General features: G+C 45.5%; 1 protein-coding gene across 2 annotated transcripts; it reads right to left on the reverse strand.

The window, feature by feature from the left end:
- Window positions 1-714: 714 nt before the first annotated feature.
- On the reverse strand, window positions 715-14511 carry LOC109784551 (anaphase-promoting complex subunit 6). 2 transcript variants are annotated; one of them, XM_020343153.4, is made up of 16 exons: window positions 13959-14511; window positions 13139-13273; window positions 12990-13063; window positions 12756-12795; window positions 12171-12216; window positions 11601-11680; window positions 11318-11490; window positions 11111-11236; window positions 10794-10868; window positions 10379-10504; window positions 9439-9508; window positions 7524-7606; window positions 6743-6856; window positions 3906-4005; window positions 1143-1178; window positions 715-1045 (listed from the first exon to the last, which is right to left on the reverse strand). In XM_020343153.4, the coding sequence occupies exons 1-16, from the start codon at window positions 14337-14339 to the stop codon at window positions 953-955; spliced, it is 1752 nt and encodes a 583-aa protein (XP_020198742.1). In that variant the 5' UTR covers window positions 14340-14511; the 3' UTR covers window positions 715-952. The 2 variants fall into 2 exon arrangements, with proteins under 2 accessions (XP_020198742.1, XP_045083841.1); XM_045227906.2 differs by lacking the exons at window positions 715-1045; window positions 1143-1178; window positions 3906-4005 and adding an exon at window positions 6553-6668 and having other exon boundaries at window positions 13959-14423.
- Between the last annotated feature and the right edge of the window lie 2285 nt (window positions 14512-16796).

Genomic DNA, 16796 nt, shown 5'->3' on the forward strand with positions numbered 1-16796 from the left:
TACTAGTAGTTACTTAATTAAATGAACTCGCGCTTTGCGTCCTAAGGCACAACCACCGACAGCCTCCTAAAAACAGAAAAAGATTCATAATTGAACACACCATGGAAAGGCTCCTAGTAGAAAACAGAAAACATTTCCACACACAATAGAAAAAGAGCAGTGCTATAGGGACGACAAACTTTTCACCCGAAATCTGGACGATGGATCAAAACATCCATTGGATTGCATCTTTTGGCAAACCAGCCCGTTTTAGATCGACATCGTCCAGATTCGCCCATGCACTGTCGTGTACGGAGTAGTTTCAAATTTAAAAAAAAAAACAAGATGAAAATGTTTCAATCACAATGAGACTGGAATTAGTGAGCACACTTAACGATACTTCTTTGCTCAGAATGCCTCCAAATTACCCCTTCAGTTTGACCTGAACTAGGTCAAAATCGAACCATCAAGGCTGATGTCTTACCAAGGACACAAGAATCTAACCACGTGCTATGTTGTAAGCTATATGAAAAAGAATCCAAAAGAAGGAAAACGGGCACAAGAATCTATATGCATCTTACCACGCTAATTAATGAAATTGCAATATCCCAAAAGGAGCTTTAGTCAACCCCCGAATAAATGATAGTATTCCGTGTCAGGGTTCACAGAACTGGGCAACATAAGGAATAAATAAAGTAACAAAAGAAAGTACAGGATATTCATGGACAGCATTACTTGTGAAAAGGAACCTGTAATATTTACATTGCATTAGAAAATTTCAGCAAAATCTCAATACTGCACCACAATTCCAGAATCTGTCTTGAGTGGTTACATATCAACTTGAGAGCGATTACATACTACAGATATGACTTTACAACAATTGGCTACAAATGAATGGATTTGATGTCAGAGCAACACCCATTTAAGTTACAACAGCGCTTTTGCAATTTGCAAACAGCTATCATGCCTAAAACTATTTTCTCCGAGCGGTGCTTTGGCAACTGGTCTCAAGAGCTAATGTTAGCATGTCAGTGCAAAACTGGTCGTCTGGTTTCAACCATAGAGCCTGAAAAAAAAGCAGAGGTGAGAAAAATCCTAGTCCAACCTATTGTTTACGATCAACAAGGTGTTTACAATCAACAAGGCTAAACATAAAAACTCACCTTGTGGTAGTAAGTTATGGCAGCTTCAAAATCATCCTGTAATATTGAAATGAATATTATTAGAAGTAATATGCACACAGAAATAAATGACTCTCATTACTTATTAAGCTCAAACAGTCAAAAGTGTCAAAACTTGGACTAATAAGTGAAGGACATTGCTCTCATTCTTGAAACCACGAGTTTTCTTTTAAAAGAATACTGTTTCCTTCCAAATTCCAAGTGCACATATTGGTGTGTAACCCTAAACTCCTTCCTGCCTGATTGTTTCAGTTTGTTAGTGAGCTTAAATTACAACCAGAATGAGCCTGCACCAAAATAGTGACTGGAAACAGTACCCACCCGGGTCTTTTGAAACCAAGTACCCCACCATTCTCAAGTTCTTACAAATGGCATCCTGTCATGATGGACTGGTCCACAGTTGCATCTAATCATTGGCACTCACTAGAGAAGAGTGGGGGTACACTGAGGTACATGTATCTCGAAGTATCCCTGGTATTTTTTAACTTATTAGACGAGGGATGTTGACCAAGTCAAATGCATCAAGGTCGGAGCAGACCAACTCGTGGTGAAGGACGAGGAGATTAAGCATAGATGGTGGGAGTACTTCGACAAGTTGTTCAATGGGGAGAATGATAGATTCTACCATTGAACTGGACGACTCCTTTGATGATACCAGCAGGCGTTTTGTGCGGCGAATCCAGGAGTCTGAGGTCAAGGAGGCTTTAAAAGGGATGAAAGGAGGCAAGGCGATGGGCCCTGATTGTATTCCCATTGAGGTGTGGAGAGGCCTCGGGGACATAGCGATAGTATGGCTAACCAAGCTTTTCAACCTCATTTTTCAGGCAAACAAGATGCCAGAAGAATGGAGACGGGGTATATTAGTGCCAATCTTCAAGAACAAGGGAGATGTTCAGAGTTGTACTAATTACCGTGGAATTCAGCTGACGAGCCATACAATGAAGCTATGGGAGAGAGTCATTGAGCACCGCTTAAGAAGAAAGAAGAATGACAAGCGTGACCAAAAATCAGTTTGGTTTCATGCCTGGGAGGTTGACCATGGAAGCCATTTTCTTGGTACAACTTATGGAGAGATACAAGGAGCAAAAGAAGGACTTGCATATGGTCTTCGTTGACTTGGAGAAGGCCTATGATAAGATACCGCGGAATGTCATGTGGTGGGCCTTGAAGAAACACAAAGTCCCAGCAAAGTACATTACCCTCATCAAGGACATGTACGATAATGTTGTGACAAGTGTTCGACACTGATGACTTCCCGATTAAAATAGGACTGCGCCAGGGGCTAGCTTTGAGCCCTTATCTTTTTGCTTTGGTGATGGATAAGGTCACAAGGGATATACAAGGAGATGTCCCATGGTGTATGCTCTTTGCGGATGATGTGGTGCTAGTCGACGATAGTCGGACGGGGGTCAATAGGAAGTTAGAGTTATGGAGACAAACCTTGGAATCGGAAGGTTTTACGCTTAGTAGAACTAAAACCGAGTACATGAGGTGCGATTTTAGTACTACCAGGCACGAGGAGGAGGTTGGCCTTGATGGGCAGGAGGTGCCTCAGAAGGACACCTTTCGATATTTGGGGTTAATGTTGCAGAAGGATGGGGGTATTGATGAAGATGTGAACCATCGAATCAAAGCTGGATGGATAGCGCCAAACTTCTGGCATTCTCTGCGACAAGAGAGTGCCACAAAAGCTAAAAGGCAAGTTCTATAGGACGGCGGTCCAGCCCGCAATGTTGTATGGCGCTGAGTGTTGGCAGACTAAAAGGCGACATATCAGTTAGGTGTGGCGGAGATGCGCATGTTGAGATGGATGTGTGGCCACACGAGGAAGGACCGAGTCCGGAATGATGATATACAAAATAGAGTTGGGGTAGCACCGATTGAAGAGAAGCTTGTCCAACATCGTCTGAAATGGTTTGGGCATATTCAGCGCAGGCCTCCAGAAGCTCCAGTGCATAGCGGACGGCTAAAGCGTGCTGATAATGTCAAGAGAGGTCGGGGTAGACTGAACTTGACATGGGAGGAATCAGTAAAGAGAGATCTGAAGGATTGAAATATCACCAAAGAACGAGCCATGGAAAGGGGTGCGTGGAAGCTTGCTATCCATGTGCCAGAACCATGAGTTGGTCGCGAGATCTTATGGGTTTCTCCTCTAGCCTACCCCAACTTGCTTGGGACTAAAGGCTTTGTTGTTGTTGTTGTTGTAGAAAGAATAGATTTGTTATTTCTAAGTCACCCAAGAAATAACTATTTCTAATTCTAAGTCGACCAAGTTCTGTACAGCTTCAAAATGCGCAAGTACTCGATTTCTATTGGATAAAAAATCAACTCTCAGGATCATCGACTCAGAAATAAGAATTTATAGGCCAACTTAAAAGACACTAACAATTACAGCACAAGCCCAACCCAGACGCAAACATTATCTGCTGCCCATCATTCCCCTCTACAACACCCTATACTCGCCGAATCCCTGTAAAGTTCCTTTGCGGAAATGCAGTGTTCCTGTAGCTATATCACACATTTGTGCAAAACAGACAGTTGTAACAGAACCATATGGCTGCATATGAGCTTAAGTTTTCAAGTTTCAACATTATTATGGATATAAAATAATTATTCATGAGCAAAGCGATATGATCGATAACATACTGCATCTTCCAGGTTCTATCAATAATATATTAGGAGGATATCATTGCAGTAGAAATAACAATCTACAAAACGATAAATTAAAGAGGATCGGGGAAATACCATAAGTTGGTACGTATAAGCAAGACCAGAAAATGCACTCAGAGTTTTTGTTGGAAAAGTGAGCGCCTTTTCATAATATGATATTGCTTTCTTATATTGCCTGTTGAAACAAGTGTTAGTTGGGAAATAACATGATCTCTTTTTTTAAGACATTTTGATCAGAGCTAATAAAATGTACCAGTCATCCTAGTTATACTAATCCATGCACAACAAGAAACAAAATACCAATGATGAAGTTTATCCAAAAGAAAAGCTCCTATATGTGAGAATATGACAATATGTTAGGCACTATGTATGTGTTGTATATTAAGTAAATTATGGTAAGGTTGATAACTTCATTTTGGCTCTACAACAATACCACAGATTTAAGAGCACTCATGCATAGTCAAGTAATAGCTCCAAAAATATTTTTCTCATTTATTTTGTAGATGGTAAGGCCGTCTTTGGATTGTAGTAACTTCATGGGATTCCGATCCATTAGAATTTTTCCTACAGATTGCCATTGGATCAAAGAAGGGGAGCCTTGGCGCAGTGGTCAAGCTGCTGCCTCAAGTCCTGGAAACAGCCTCTTGCAGAAATGTAGGGAAAGGCTGCGTACAATAGACCCAAAGTGGTCGGACCCTTCCCCAGACCCTGCGCAAGCGGGAGCTACATGCACTGGGGCTGCCCCCTTTTATTGCCATGGGATCAAAGGAATGATGACACCCAAATTCATATAGAATGGATTCCTATGCCTTCCATAGGAATTTGAACATCCACTCCAACCTCTTTTTAAGACTCGACCGCTTAGGATCTGTTGGAATAAGCCACGGCGTGTGTGGTCGGGCTCGTCGGGCGCGTTGGGCGCGTGCGGGACACACTGGTGCCGTCGGGCTCGTCGGGTTCGTCGGGCGTGTCGGTGACGCGCGGGACGGGCGGGACGTGTGGGACGCAGCGGCGTGGCGTGTGTGTATGGGCAGTGTATGGCCCGTGTGCGTGCGTGTGTGTGTTAGCTAGCTAGTTGGTTGTGGTAGTTAGCTGTTAGGAGCGATGTGGAGCTGGCCGAGTCATGCGCGCGCGTGCACGCTGGCCGAGCGGATCGCTCACATGCAGTAGCTAGGTGTGCGTGGGTGCATGCACGGTGGAAACTTGGGCGCTGCGTAGCTGCTGCACTACAAAGCCGGCTGGGCTGTTCATGTTTGTAGTGTGCGGTTGTGGCTAGTTGAACAATGAAAAACCAGGGCGTTTGAACGCCGGGGCATTGTAGCGCCGGGGCGTTGGTCGCCAGAAAAAGTGCTTCTTCTACCTTCGTCCAGAGCTAGTCTAGGGCTGCAACAACAATTGGCATCAGAGCGACCGGGTTCGAGGGGCGGCCGTGGCGTGCGGCGGCACGCGTGGTGCGCGGCGGACATGAAGGTCTTGGCAACGGCGCGCGGCGAGCGCGTGGCGTCGGCAACGCGCGGCGAGTCCACGGCGGTGGGGCGTGATGCCGGGCACGCGGCGAGCGCGTGGCGTCGGCAACGCGCGGCGAGTCCACGGCGGTGTGGCGTGATGCCGTGCACGCGACGAGCAACGGCGGTCGCGGAGACGAGGAGGTCGCGGAGGACCTGCGTGGTGTCGCAGAGGCCGCGGCAGCTCGGCGCGACGACCGTGGAGGCGCTGCGCTGCGGTTGAGGCCGCAGCGGTGCAGGGCAATAAGGCGCGGCGGCGAGCCGGGCGCGACCGGTGCGTGTTATGGGTGCGCACTGGACGCGTCGGGCGCGTCGGGGCCGCGGGCGCGCGTACGGGCGTGCGGATCACCGGGGGAGAACGCGTCCAGCGGAGCGCAGGGCAGCCGCGTCGATCACGTCAGTGCGTGATCGTGTGCGCGAGCCGGGGCGTGCAGGGCGTGGCGTCATGGAGGCAGCGTCAAGCGTCGAGGAGGCCGTAGGAGCGGCCATGGCGACATCGACGACGATGGACTCACCTGCTGTAGGCCGTGGCTTAGGGGGTGTGTGTTGGAATAAGCCACAGCGTGTGTGGTCGGGCTCGTCGGGAGCGTCGTGCGCGCGCGGGACGGGCGGGACACACTGGTGCCGTCGGGCTCGTCGGGCGTGTCGGTGACGCGCGGGACGGGCGGGACGTGTGGGACGCAGTGGCGTGGCATGTGTGTATGGGCAGTGTATGGCCCGTGTGCGTGCGTGTGTGTGTTAGCTAGCTAGTTGGTTGTAGTAGTTAGCTGTTAGGAGCGATGTGGAGCTGGCCGAGTCATGCGCGCTGTGCGCGTCGTGCGCGCTGGCCGAGCGGATCGTTCACATGCAGTAGCTAGGTGTGCGTGGGTGCATGCACGGTGGAAACTTGGGCGCTGCGTAGCTGCTGCACTACAAAGCCGGCTGGGCTGTTCATGTTTGTAGCGTGCGGTTGTGGCTAGTTGAACAATGAAAAACCAGGGCCTTTGAACACCGGGGCGTTGTAGCGCCAGGGCGTTGGTCGCCAGAAAAAGTGCTTCTTCTACCTTCGTCCAGAGCTAGTCTAGGGCTGCAACAACAGGATCAAGACGTTTACAGAGCAACTGCTGATGTGTCAACTAAATACAACACTTCATTTTACATGTCCTTGCATTTTTCTGTCCACATGCATATAATGACGCCCCAACTTGTTTGGGACTAAAGGCGTTGTTGCTGTTGTTGTTGTTGTTGTTGTTGTTGTTGTTGTTGTTGTTGTTGTTGTTGTTGTTGTTGCATATAGTTGCAATGACCAATGAAGCATGTAAGTGAGATTGGTCTTGGCAAGTCTCTAGTTCAGCTAGCATAAACAGGTTGAAAGACAGTGGATTTATAAACTAAAACATAACAACGGGATGCAGTGTCTTCACTTACTTCAGTTTCCGCAGTGTGTGTCCAAGATTCACCATTGTTGGTTCCCACATTTCATTTGGGGACGATGAAGTATGAGTCAGTGTTAACTCAAACCACTGAACTGCATTTTGATACCTAAACATGAAACAAATAACATTATCAAGTCCCAAAGAGCAAAAAACACATAAAAGTATCTGAAATTACTTTGTTACTTTCTATCCAACAAGATGAAATATCATAAGCCTGTTGAACGGAGAAGTGCATGAGAAAAAGGAAAACAATATTCGTCACAGATTATGTGTATGAAATTTCTTAAATCTAAATCTGTGCCCCACTTCAAACATGCTCTGCACATAAGACTCCATGCTGAATCAAGAATTTTGTTCAAAATGCACGTAAAAGTATTCAAAAATTTCAATGGCCTACTTAAAAAAGCAATATCTACATCATGGGCAACATCATTAAGACTTTTAACAACTACTCCCTCCGGCCAAAAAAGCTTGTCCCTCAAATGGATGTATCTAGCACCAAGTTAGTGCTAGATACATCCATTTGAGGGACAAACTCAGGACAAGCTTTTTCGGACGGAGGGAATACTTGTTTTGCGTATTTCACGATGTCCCGGAGCTCTGTGATGAATGCAATTTTTCCACTGCCTTAACATGGCATTTTTGTAGTAAGCTTTAAGCCAGACGTTAGGGAAGCTGTTCTTGGGGCAAACTGTCTAGAGGTAAAGTGAAGTATTTGGTGGGTACATCATACTAGAATAAGAAAAGCCTTCAGAACAGAGAAGTTCTCTTACTCTTTCATATTATAAGCTACAACACCCAGCTCGTTATATATAAGTGGATCAGATGGACAAATGGACTTCGCTTGCATGAAGAACTGCAGCACAGAAACCAAATTGAATCAATAAGAAATGGCAACCAAAAAAACTTTGCTTATTGCAAACGAGCTTATAGAGGTAACTGCAAGCTAGCAGTGGCAGTAAATGGTGTCACGGAAGTAACAGTATCCTTTGTCGACTACAAGAATTTCAGATCTTAGATTTCAACTTAGGGGTTAAATCGGCAGAGATGCTGAAATGAATGAAGCTCGAGCACGAGCAAAAATCAAATACATAGAGATTCCTCAAATTTCCCGGTTCAATATCCACCTGATTCAAATTCAACTTGCTTAAAATTTTGGGCATGAACTCACTACATTTATGAGGACATTATATTTAGTAGCCAGCAGGACAGATACTTTGCAATTCCATTTTACAGCACCAGCCTCGCTACCTGCTTGGAGTCTACATACCCCATATACAAAAGAAATCAAGTATACAAGATCACGAATATGGATAGCTTCGTTGTGTTTAAAGGGTAAGTATCATAAGGAACCCACCTTGAGTGTAAACTTTGTGGAAACCATGTGTGAATGTTATGAAAAAATGTAGATAACAGGACCGCAAAGGAGCATCCATAGCCATATAAAATTTTCAAGTCAAGCTCATCATATGCACTCCCTCCGTTCACTATTATAAGATGTTTTACGATTTTTCTAAAACAGATGTATGTAGACACGTTTTAGTGTGTCTGTTCACTCATTTCAATCCGCATGTAGTCATATTGAAATATCCAAAACATCTTATAATAGTGAACGGAGGGAAGTAGAAGATATGAAAAAGATCTTGTGCAAGAAAAAGGATGAATCAGTACTCATCCAAATAAAAAATCTTCTTTCTAGTTTTCGAATGTGATTGATCTTGATCTTGAAATTCGCATGGAAACAGAATACAGCCTCTCCTATATCTATAGACAATGATAAATGTTTTAAAATTCCATACGTTTCAATGTAGGTTGCACTCCATTTGGGTTCCCAACTGATGTTTTCCCATGTTTAAATGTTATAAGTTTAAGTAAATAGTTCCGCTAGAAAATAATGCAAATACTAGTTACTCTAGAAATAGCAACTAGGGGAGAAAGCCGGTTCACAAACCAACTAATATATGTACTATATTTATGTGCCTATATGCGTGCTGATTGGCTGATTGATTTCTATATTTATGTACACCTGTTGACTCTCAATCCTTTGGATTCAGAAAAGATGATCAGGATCCATTGGCTGCTGCCATTTTTGCAACAAGAACTTTCTTATCAAAATCAACCAGCTGTCCATCTTGTTGGGATTTGGTTGTCATCATACTTGCAAAAGAAACCTTGTATTTAATCTAAGAGGATCCACAGTCCAACTTATCTAAGTTTCACCTAGAACTTTGACGAAATTGAGATGAGGTGGACCGCAGGTTGAGTTTCATGAAATACAAGGTTCATTTTGCAAATATGACAATAGCGCCCATATCTTCTCCATCCAACAGGTGAAGAGTCACAGGTGGGCCCAGTGCACAAGTTAGGTCTGTGCACTAGATATGATCTCTCACCATGAGCTACAACAAGTATCACTTCCTTGAACAATATGATCGCTCACTTTCTGTCAGCATGCCAAGAATCCACATTGATGTATTTGACCAACAGCTATCAGCACTTGAAATCTCCATTGCCTAAATGTATTTTTCCAACAATTATCGGCATTAAACCCTACAGTTTCCGTGAAACTATGAAAGTATCAATGTAAATGGGAAAATATTAGGGCAGAAACGCTAGCTCAAGGTGTGTTTCTCTGTTACAGTAGAGTTCTGCAAGCAAATTTAAACTACTAAGCGACCTCAAGTATACCTGCTCCGCAAGTTTGAAATTATGCATTCGCACGTATTGCATACCCATGTATAAAGTTGGGAGATGACATCTGAAATGTAAATTAAAATGAAAGTAGTAAGATAGAAGCTACAAAAACAAGTAGTGTAGATTACTAAGCAAAATAAGAGATACTTAGAGGACCCGCATGCTACTGCCTATAAGTTAGACTCTAAAGCATACAAATTAGCTTTCGCTCTATGTACCTCTCCTAGCTTCTCTAGCCACATCCCTTAACACCACCTATAGGTCCTAAGGAGTCAGATAATAATTCATAAATTATATTTGGCATTAGGTGCCAAGCTTAGCGATGGTGCTAAGGTTTTTATCTTAGCGTCTATCACATCCCTTAGCACTAGTGATAGCCAATTTCTCTCACTTCTAGCCATTTCTAGTGTCTAGGGAAGTAGGGATGCAGATGCTCTTATACCCCAAAATAAAAGGTAGGAACTAACGAACAATTCTCATAATCAATATCTAGATAGCATTGTGATTAATAAATTCAGAATAAAGAAGACAAAAACATCCATGGCATAATTGAACAGATGAGAGAAGTTCAACACGGTCTGCAGTTGAGTACTCAAAATACAAGATGAACTGTGTGAATAATCACTACTTGTATTGTACTCCCTCCGCCCCAAATTACTTGTCGCAGAAATGGATGTATCTAGACGTATTTTTAGTTCTAGACACATCCATTTCTACGACAAGTAATTCGGGACGAAGGGAGTATTAGATAATAAATGGTGGCATGTTGCCTAGCCGAAGCCAAGAATAGCAAGTTGACACTTAGTATAAAAAATTCAACTAAAGTAGAATAATATTCTTCCATGGAGTACAGCAGAATAAGAGGGGGGAAATACTTGATCTTTAGATCAGCAGTTAGTTTGGAAGGTCAAATAAAAATAAAGGGGTTACTGACCCAGGAAATAGTCTAGCTGCTGTCCTAAATGCAGCCATTGCCTGGTCACCCTCCTCTTGAGCAGCATAAGCAATACCAGTACCAAACCAAGCAGGAGGGAATGTGCCATCTAACCCTGTAGCTTTGCTGATAGGAAACACATATATTAGTGTAGAGTACATTTGGCAACTTTGAGGGCACAATTGAATAGCCCAAAACATATCCTGAATTATCTGAAGAAATGGGAGCATTGTGTCTATTCTTCTAATCAAGAAAAACAAGAGAAAGAACAAAGAAAGTGTCAGAGTTCTTCCAGCCATAAAAGATAGCAATTAGTATCATGTTTCCACACTAAGAGTGCAGAGTGAAAAAAATGAAGAATAACAAAGATTCAAATGAAGACAGTGATGACAGCTTTACAGGACAATATGCTTACCCAAAGTATCTCCTAGCTTGATCATACTTCTTAATGCAGTAGTAATAGCACCCCACAGCAAACCAGGAAATAGCTCTGCAGATGGTTCAGAAAATAAATTAGAAATATATGCTTTACACATGGTTGACTGCAAGCTACCAGTATAATATATCTTGTTGTTTGAGATACTGTAGGAAGATGCATATATTGTAGAAGAATGTCATTATATGGCTCAAACTGTTTGACACACAAATGAACTGCTGAGTTTGTCTTATGGGATCATGTAGAACAAATTATCATATATAATTGCTTGGTCAATTATTAAGGTAGACACTCACTTTTGAGGATAGTCCTTCACTAAATTGCATGACAAGAGATAAAGATCATTGGAATGCCCAAGCTCCATAGCAGCAGCCAAATGCACTAATGTGCATTTTAAATGAAACGGATCCCTTTCAAGTAAACTGAGAGAACCATTATCATAAGAATGTTAAATCAACGTTAGTCGAGGAAACAAAAATGAAACAGGAATGTTAACAACTTACACAGATGTGAGCTCAAAACATTTTTGGTATTCTCCACTCTGATGGTAGTATTCAGCTTTGCAAGCCAAAACATCGATGTTATTTTTCATCATTTGACCAGAACTTGGAGAAATACTGCAAGATTCGCGTTCAAGATCCTTGAATTTTGCTTCCACTACATATTCTTTTTCATGCTACAAGGCAGTAAAAGAAACCAAGACCAACAAAAATGTCAATAAAGACGTAAAGATTGGTTGTATATTCAGGTGCAATGTATAGCATGGTATAATATTCAGCTGGGTACCTTCCTAATCAAACATGAGTAGAATGCTGACAGCCACCCGTCTTCTTTCCCGAATTTCAGAGAGGCCAATAACTCAGATTCTGAAATATAGTGTAGCATCATACTTTGGATTCAATAAGGTGAGAACTAAGAGGAAATTGCAGGTAAATTTTGTTCTTCTATAAACTAGCCAAATGATGACAGTAGACATAAGATGATCAACAGACATATCCCAAAGGATGCACTTGACACTTAACAGACAGAAGAATGGACCAATTTTGTCAAGCTTATCTAGTTAATACATATCCGGCATTTTCCAGCCCATACATACTTACAATGATGAGAGCGCTGAGTGCACAACTTTACCAAAAGAAAAAATAATGCAAACAAGTATCAAATGAATGCAGTCCATATTTGAAAAACAATGCAAGACATAAAACTGGCATTCACAACATAAGCAAATATTACAACAAATGCACTACTTATTTGCAAAGAATGCAAGACATAACTATAGCATGCATGATATAAGCAAACCTCAAGATAGACCCCAAAACAAGAACGAAAAGGCTGATTTGAACTTTCAAAGCTTACCTTCCTCGCACGTTAACATGTAGTTATCAACAAGGCATTCAAGAGCCTGACAAGGATATTACAAAACAGTTAGGATCATACCAAATGAAGATAACATACAACACCAAATTTCAATGGATGATGTTTTGCGCTGCTGGAAAGATCAATGGCAGATTAGGATGTAACAGAATTATTTTGTTATCATTCACGACAACAAGTTGCAGAATTATACGACTATGACCCACGTCCATGATATTCTGAAATCACCTTCAGGGCATAGAAGGTTGGGTATTGTCCTGCGGCATTTTATTTGCAATGCTAGAAAGCGCATCGTCCCTAGGGCCATAGCTGACTCAGCGCATCAAGCCCATAAGAAGGTTCAGATACCCAACTAGACATGTTAAGGCAAGAGCAAACCCATAGAATGGTTAAAAAATTCAGGTTCATGGCATGTACTCGTAGATATAGAATTTGGTATTCAAATACAATCAAGGTACAGGTATTTTTTCTTACGTGGTATTAATTATAAGGGACAATTCATTTAATCAACAAAGCTAACAAGCATCAGAATATCTTATCTTTATGGAGTCAGATGATTCTTCTCACCTCATAACATAACGGATCAACTTTAACTGCTGCCTTGTACCTGACATAACAGCAGACAGCGTCACTACATCTGGTTAACCAAACTATCACTCAACTTAAAAGCTGCACAAAAAAGAAAAACTTGAAAGAAATGAATCGCCAATAAACTTTGAACACACTGAAGCTGGTAATACTGTTTTGGAATATACACAAGCAGTTTAATTAAGGGGAAAAAATGGAAGTTGCTGAATTCACCATTGCCGAGCAAGATCACGATTATCCAGTGCTTCATACGCCTTGCCACGTAAGAAACATATAGCTGATTTGATCTGGAAAAGCACGAGTCAAAACAATAAGAAACCGTGAAAGCAATTATTAGGAGAGAAACAGAAGAGAAGTCACACATTGATCTCGTGATCTTCTGCGTCCTTATCAAAATAGATGTCACTGCCATCATCCTGATCAAGAACATTGCCATGTTCGTCAACTTTGGCATCACCAAGCATCATCAGACACTGATGCCATTCTTTCAATTCCTCCTGACCAATAAAGACAATGTGAGCCATACAGCAGATGAAAACATAAAGAGCAAATCATGTCGCTAAGTTAATAAACTAAAATGATGAAGAAAAAAAAATCAAAAGAGTTTATCTTTCTATAACAGACAAGAAAGCATTGTTTATAAATCATAAATTAGACAATGTTTTACAAGATCGTGATGCTTAAGTGCATTCATGGTGCCAGAATTTGGAGAAATAAATTTGACTAAATGACTAATTACAAGGAGGTCTTTCGATCTTTTCCCCATAGCGAATCCAATTTCCATCCAAAGTTGCAGGAAAGATCACTCAAGAGTTAAAAACGCATTAGGGATTCTATACAAGCCAGAAACAAAACCACTAGATGTAGCCACTAGGGGAGCACCTGTGTAACAGAATGCCCAATCAGACTCAAGACACCTCCAGCAGAAAGCAGAACAAACGAATTTCACAGAATGCTTGAAAATGCCCGCGAGATATTAGACCGAAAAACTACCTAGGTGCGCCTGACAAAATTTCAGGTCAAACAAACTACGGGTAAGAAAGCCCGAACGCGCGGCACGCCCATCCGAAAAAGAAAAAGAAAACAGGGGAAGGGGGAACTGGATTTAATCGAGACGCACGCAACGCGTTCGACGAAATGCGGGAGCGGAAAAAGAAAGGGGGAGTGGCGAGTGGAGCTCACGAGGCACTTGGCGGCGAGGAACCGGAAGCGCAGGTCGCGAAGGAGGCGGGAGTTGTTGAGCACGTGGAGCGCGCGGCGGAAGTGGCGGCCGAGGAAGAGCGCCTGCGCGAGCATGTAGACGTCGGCGGGGTCGCCCGTGGCCGCGGCCACCTTGTCCGCGAGGAAGATGGCGGACGTGTAGAGGTGCTTCCCGACGCTGTCCCGCACCACCCCGCGCAGCCGCTCCACCGCCTCCTCCCTCATGTCAGCGTCGGCGCCGGCGTCGCCCTCGCCCTCTCTCCTCCTCCGCTTGAGATTCGGCGCTGCGCCTGTGGCCGGGGCTCGGGATGGGGGCGCGGCTGCGGGGGAGGAGGGAGGGAAACCGAATTTTGTATCCAACATTCGAACTAGGGTTCGCAAGTGTGGTTCCTTAAAAGAGAACGAAGGATTGATCTTGAAAAGAAAGAAAATGAAGAATTCCTATTTATTTTTTGATGAATGAAGGCGGAAGAAAGAAAAGAAAGAGATCGACGGGAACGTCGGAAGCTCCGCGGGTTTGCGTGACGACGTCAGTTCCGGATGGATTCGTTCCTCGTCGATTTAAACTTGAAGTAAATTTGAGCAATTTTGATGGAGGAGCAATTTGAGCAAGAAGGGAAAACTTGTGTGGCTTTTTGAAACGGCTACGGGACTTGGATATAATCTTGTTTTAAAAAGAAGTCTGATCTAGGTATTTCTTTTTTAAAAGACTTCCGATCTACATTCATCAAACATCATGGCATACAAAGAATATAAAAAATAAAACAGAAAGAAGACCACGCACACGGCGGCTGCTCGTACCTGCACCCAACGTGCTAGGGTTTCTCCTGCCTTCCTGTCGGATTTCGAGTTCCGGCAAAACCCTCGAGGTTCGAACACTGGGGTGCGTACGAAGATCTCTCCCTTCCCTAGCTCACCCACTCACTACGATCTCAAGGCTCAGCACGTCGAACCCGAAGAACAAGGGACACAGGGTTTATACTGGTTCGGGCCACCGATATGGTGTAATACCTACTCCAGTGTGATGTGGTGGATTACCTCTTGGGCTGAGGATGAACAAGTATAAGGGAAGAACAACCTCCTGAGGAGAGGTGTTCTTGGGCTCGGTGAGCTTGTGTGGTGGAGGATGGTCTGAATGATCCCAGATCAGTTGCCCCCCACCGTGGTGGCTATTCCTATTTATAGAGGCCCCGGTCCTCTTCCCAAATGTAGGCGGGAAAGGGATCCAACAACAGCCAAATTTAAAGGGAGACAACCAGTACAAGTTATCCTGACTAAAGGTGGTCTTCCCCTACCAAAGGCTCCGGTGATGACGCCGTCCTGGGCTCCACGGTGACCTCCGTTCTGCTGGTCTTGGTCTTGTTGCACCGATACGGAAACCTTTGCCTGATGCCTCAGGACTCCTCGTCTGCGCTTGCCTCTTTAGCACCAAAGAGGAAACGAGTACACTGCGCGCGCTGGCGCCCGCCTGGCCTTGGTCGTTATGGCTTGTGTCAGGGAACCTCACGAGGTGCCCCTCGCTTTGATCTCTCCGCCCCTCGCGAGCCAGCCTAGTGAGGCCGCCCCCGAGGAGGTCTTGTGTCGTCCGCCTCGTGAGGCTTGGCCCCTCGCGAGGGTCTTGAGTGTTTGCTGGTGAAGATGGGTCGTACAGGGCCGCTGGTGGGGCCACGCCGTGGGCCGCAAGCAGGCAAGTCTGGAGACCCCCCGTTCCCAGGACGCCGACAGTAGCCCCCGGGCAGGCGCGCTCGGACTTGGCTTCAAGGCGAAGCCAATGGGCTAGTGCGGAGCGCCGCGGGCCCCAACAGCCTGCGGCCTCGGTTGACACGTGGCGATTGATGGGATGTGGGCGTCACCGCTTCCCCACGCTGCCTCGGCAACTGCCCGATTTGATGAGTCCCTGGTACATGCAGAGAAAAACCATCATTACCTGTGATCGCGGGGGTCACTGGTTGGCCTTCTCCTGCTATAAATGAGGAGGGGGCGGAGCCCCCGTCGCCCATCTCTCCCCATTCTGCTTGTTTCGTTGCTAGCAGCGACACCCATGGCGCCGATACAGAGATTCTCGGCCGTAGAGAAGGGAAAAGCCCCCCGCGATGAGCCAGGGCCACTTCCGCCGAAGAAGAGGCTGGCCCACCGCCGCGACGTAGTCGTGAGGCCGGAGGTGTCGAGGCCTTGGTATGATCGGCCTTCCCCCGGGTATCCGCTGCCTTTGTACGCCCAGGCCGAGGGCTCCGGAGGAGGAGGCGGCGACCAACGCCGTCCGCGCCGTGGCCGTGGTCGCCGCGCCGTCTCCCCAGGAACCCACTCCAAGGGCTCCTCGCGCGAGCTGGTGATGTGGGCAGCGATGCCTCCGCGCACTTGGATTCGCTAGCCGCAATTCTTCTCCGCCGAGATGCCACCGAGGGGTCCCCTCGAGCTATGGCTGCAGCACGCCGAGTGCGATGCCCCGGCGATAGGGGCGGAGGTCGAGGTTGTCTCCCCGGGCAAGATCTTAATGACTCGCGGCTGGGGTGAGGTCACCCGAGTTTGCCGTACGGAGGGCGCCCTCGCCATCCACTTCGAGTACGACGGCGCCTCCACGATGTTCTACAAGGTCTTCGACAAGGAAGGTCGCCGCTTGGAGTGCTGCCCTGGAGGGGGTCGTCGGGACGGCGCTGCGGTAGGAGCCAGGCCTGCCGCTGTCCTCGCCAGCGGTTCCTCCGGCAGCAGCGGTGGCGCTTGGGAGTCCAGCGACTCTCCCGAGCCCTACGAGACTCCGGAGACGAGCGACGACAGCTTCGTGCCCCCGAGCTCTCGCCGTGCCCGGAGCACGGCCGCAGC

This window comes from Aegilops tauschii, chromosome 4, assembly GCF_002575655.3.
Source record: "Aegilops tauschii subsp. strangulata cultivar AL8/78 chromosome 4, Aet v6.0, whole genome shotgun sequence".
NCBI lineage: Eukaryota > Viridiplantae > Streptophyta > Magnoliopsida > Poales > Poaceae > Aegilops > Aegilops tauschii.

What these genes read in the sequence shown, in the direction of transcription:
- LOC109784551 (XM_020343153.4), bottom strand. Translation starts at nt 14,339, where the DNA reads ATGTTGGATACAAAATTCGGTTTCCCTCCCTCCTCCCCCGCAGCCGCG. An exon ending in CGTGATCTTGCTCGGCAATG is followed by an intron (nt 12,796 to 12,989) that starts GTGAATTCAGCA and finishes CTGTTATGTCAG; the next exon opens with GTACAAGGCAGCAGTTAAAG. An exon ending in CAAGCTAGGAGATACTTTGG is followed by an intron (nt 10,505 to 10,793) that starts GTAAGCATATTG and finishes GTTTCCTATCAG; the next exon opens with CAAAGCTACAGGGTTAGATG.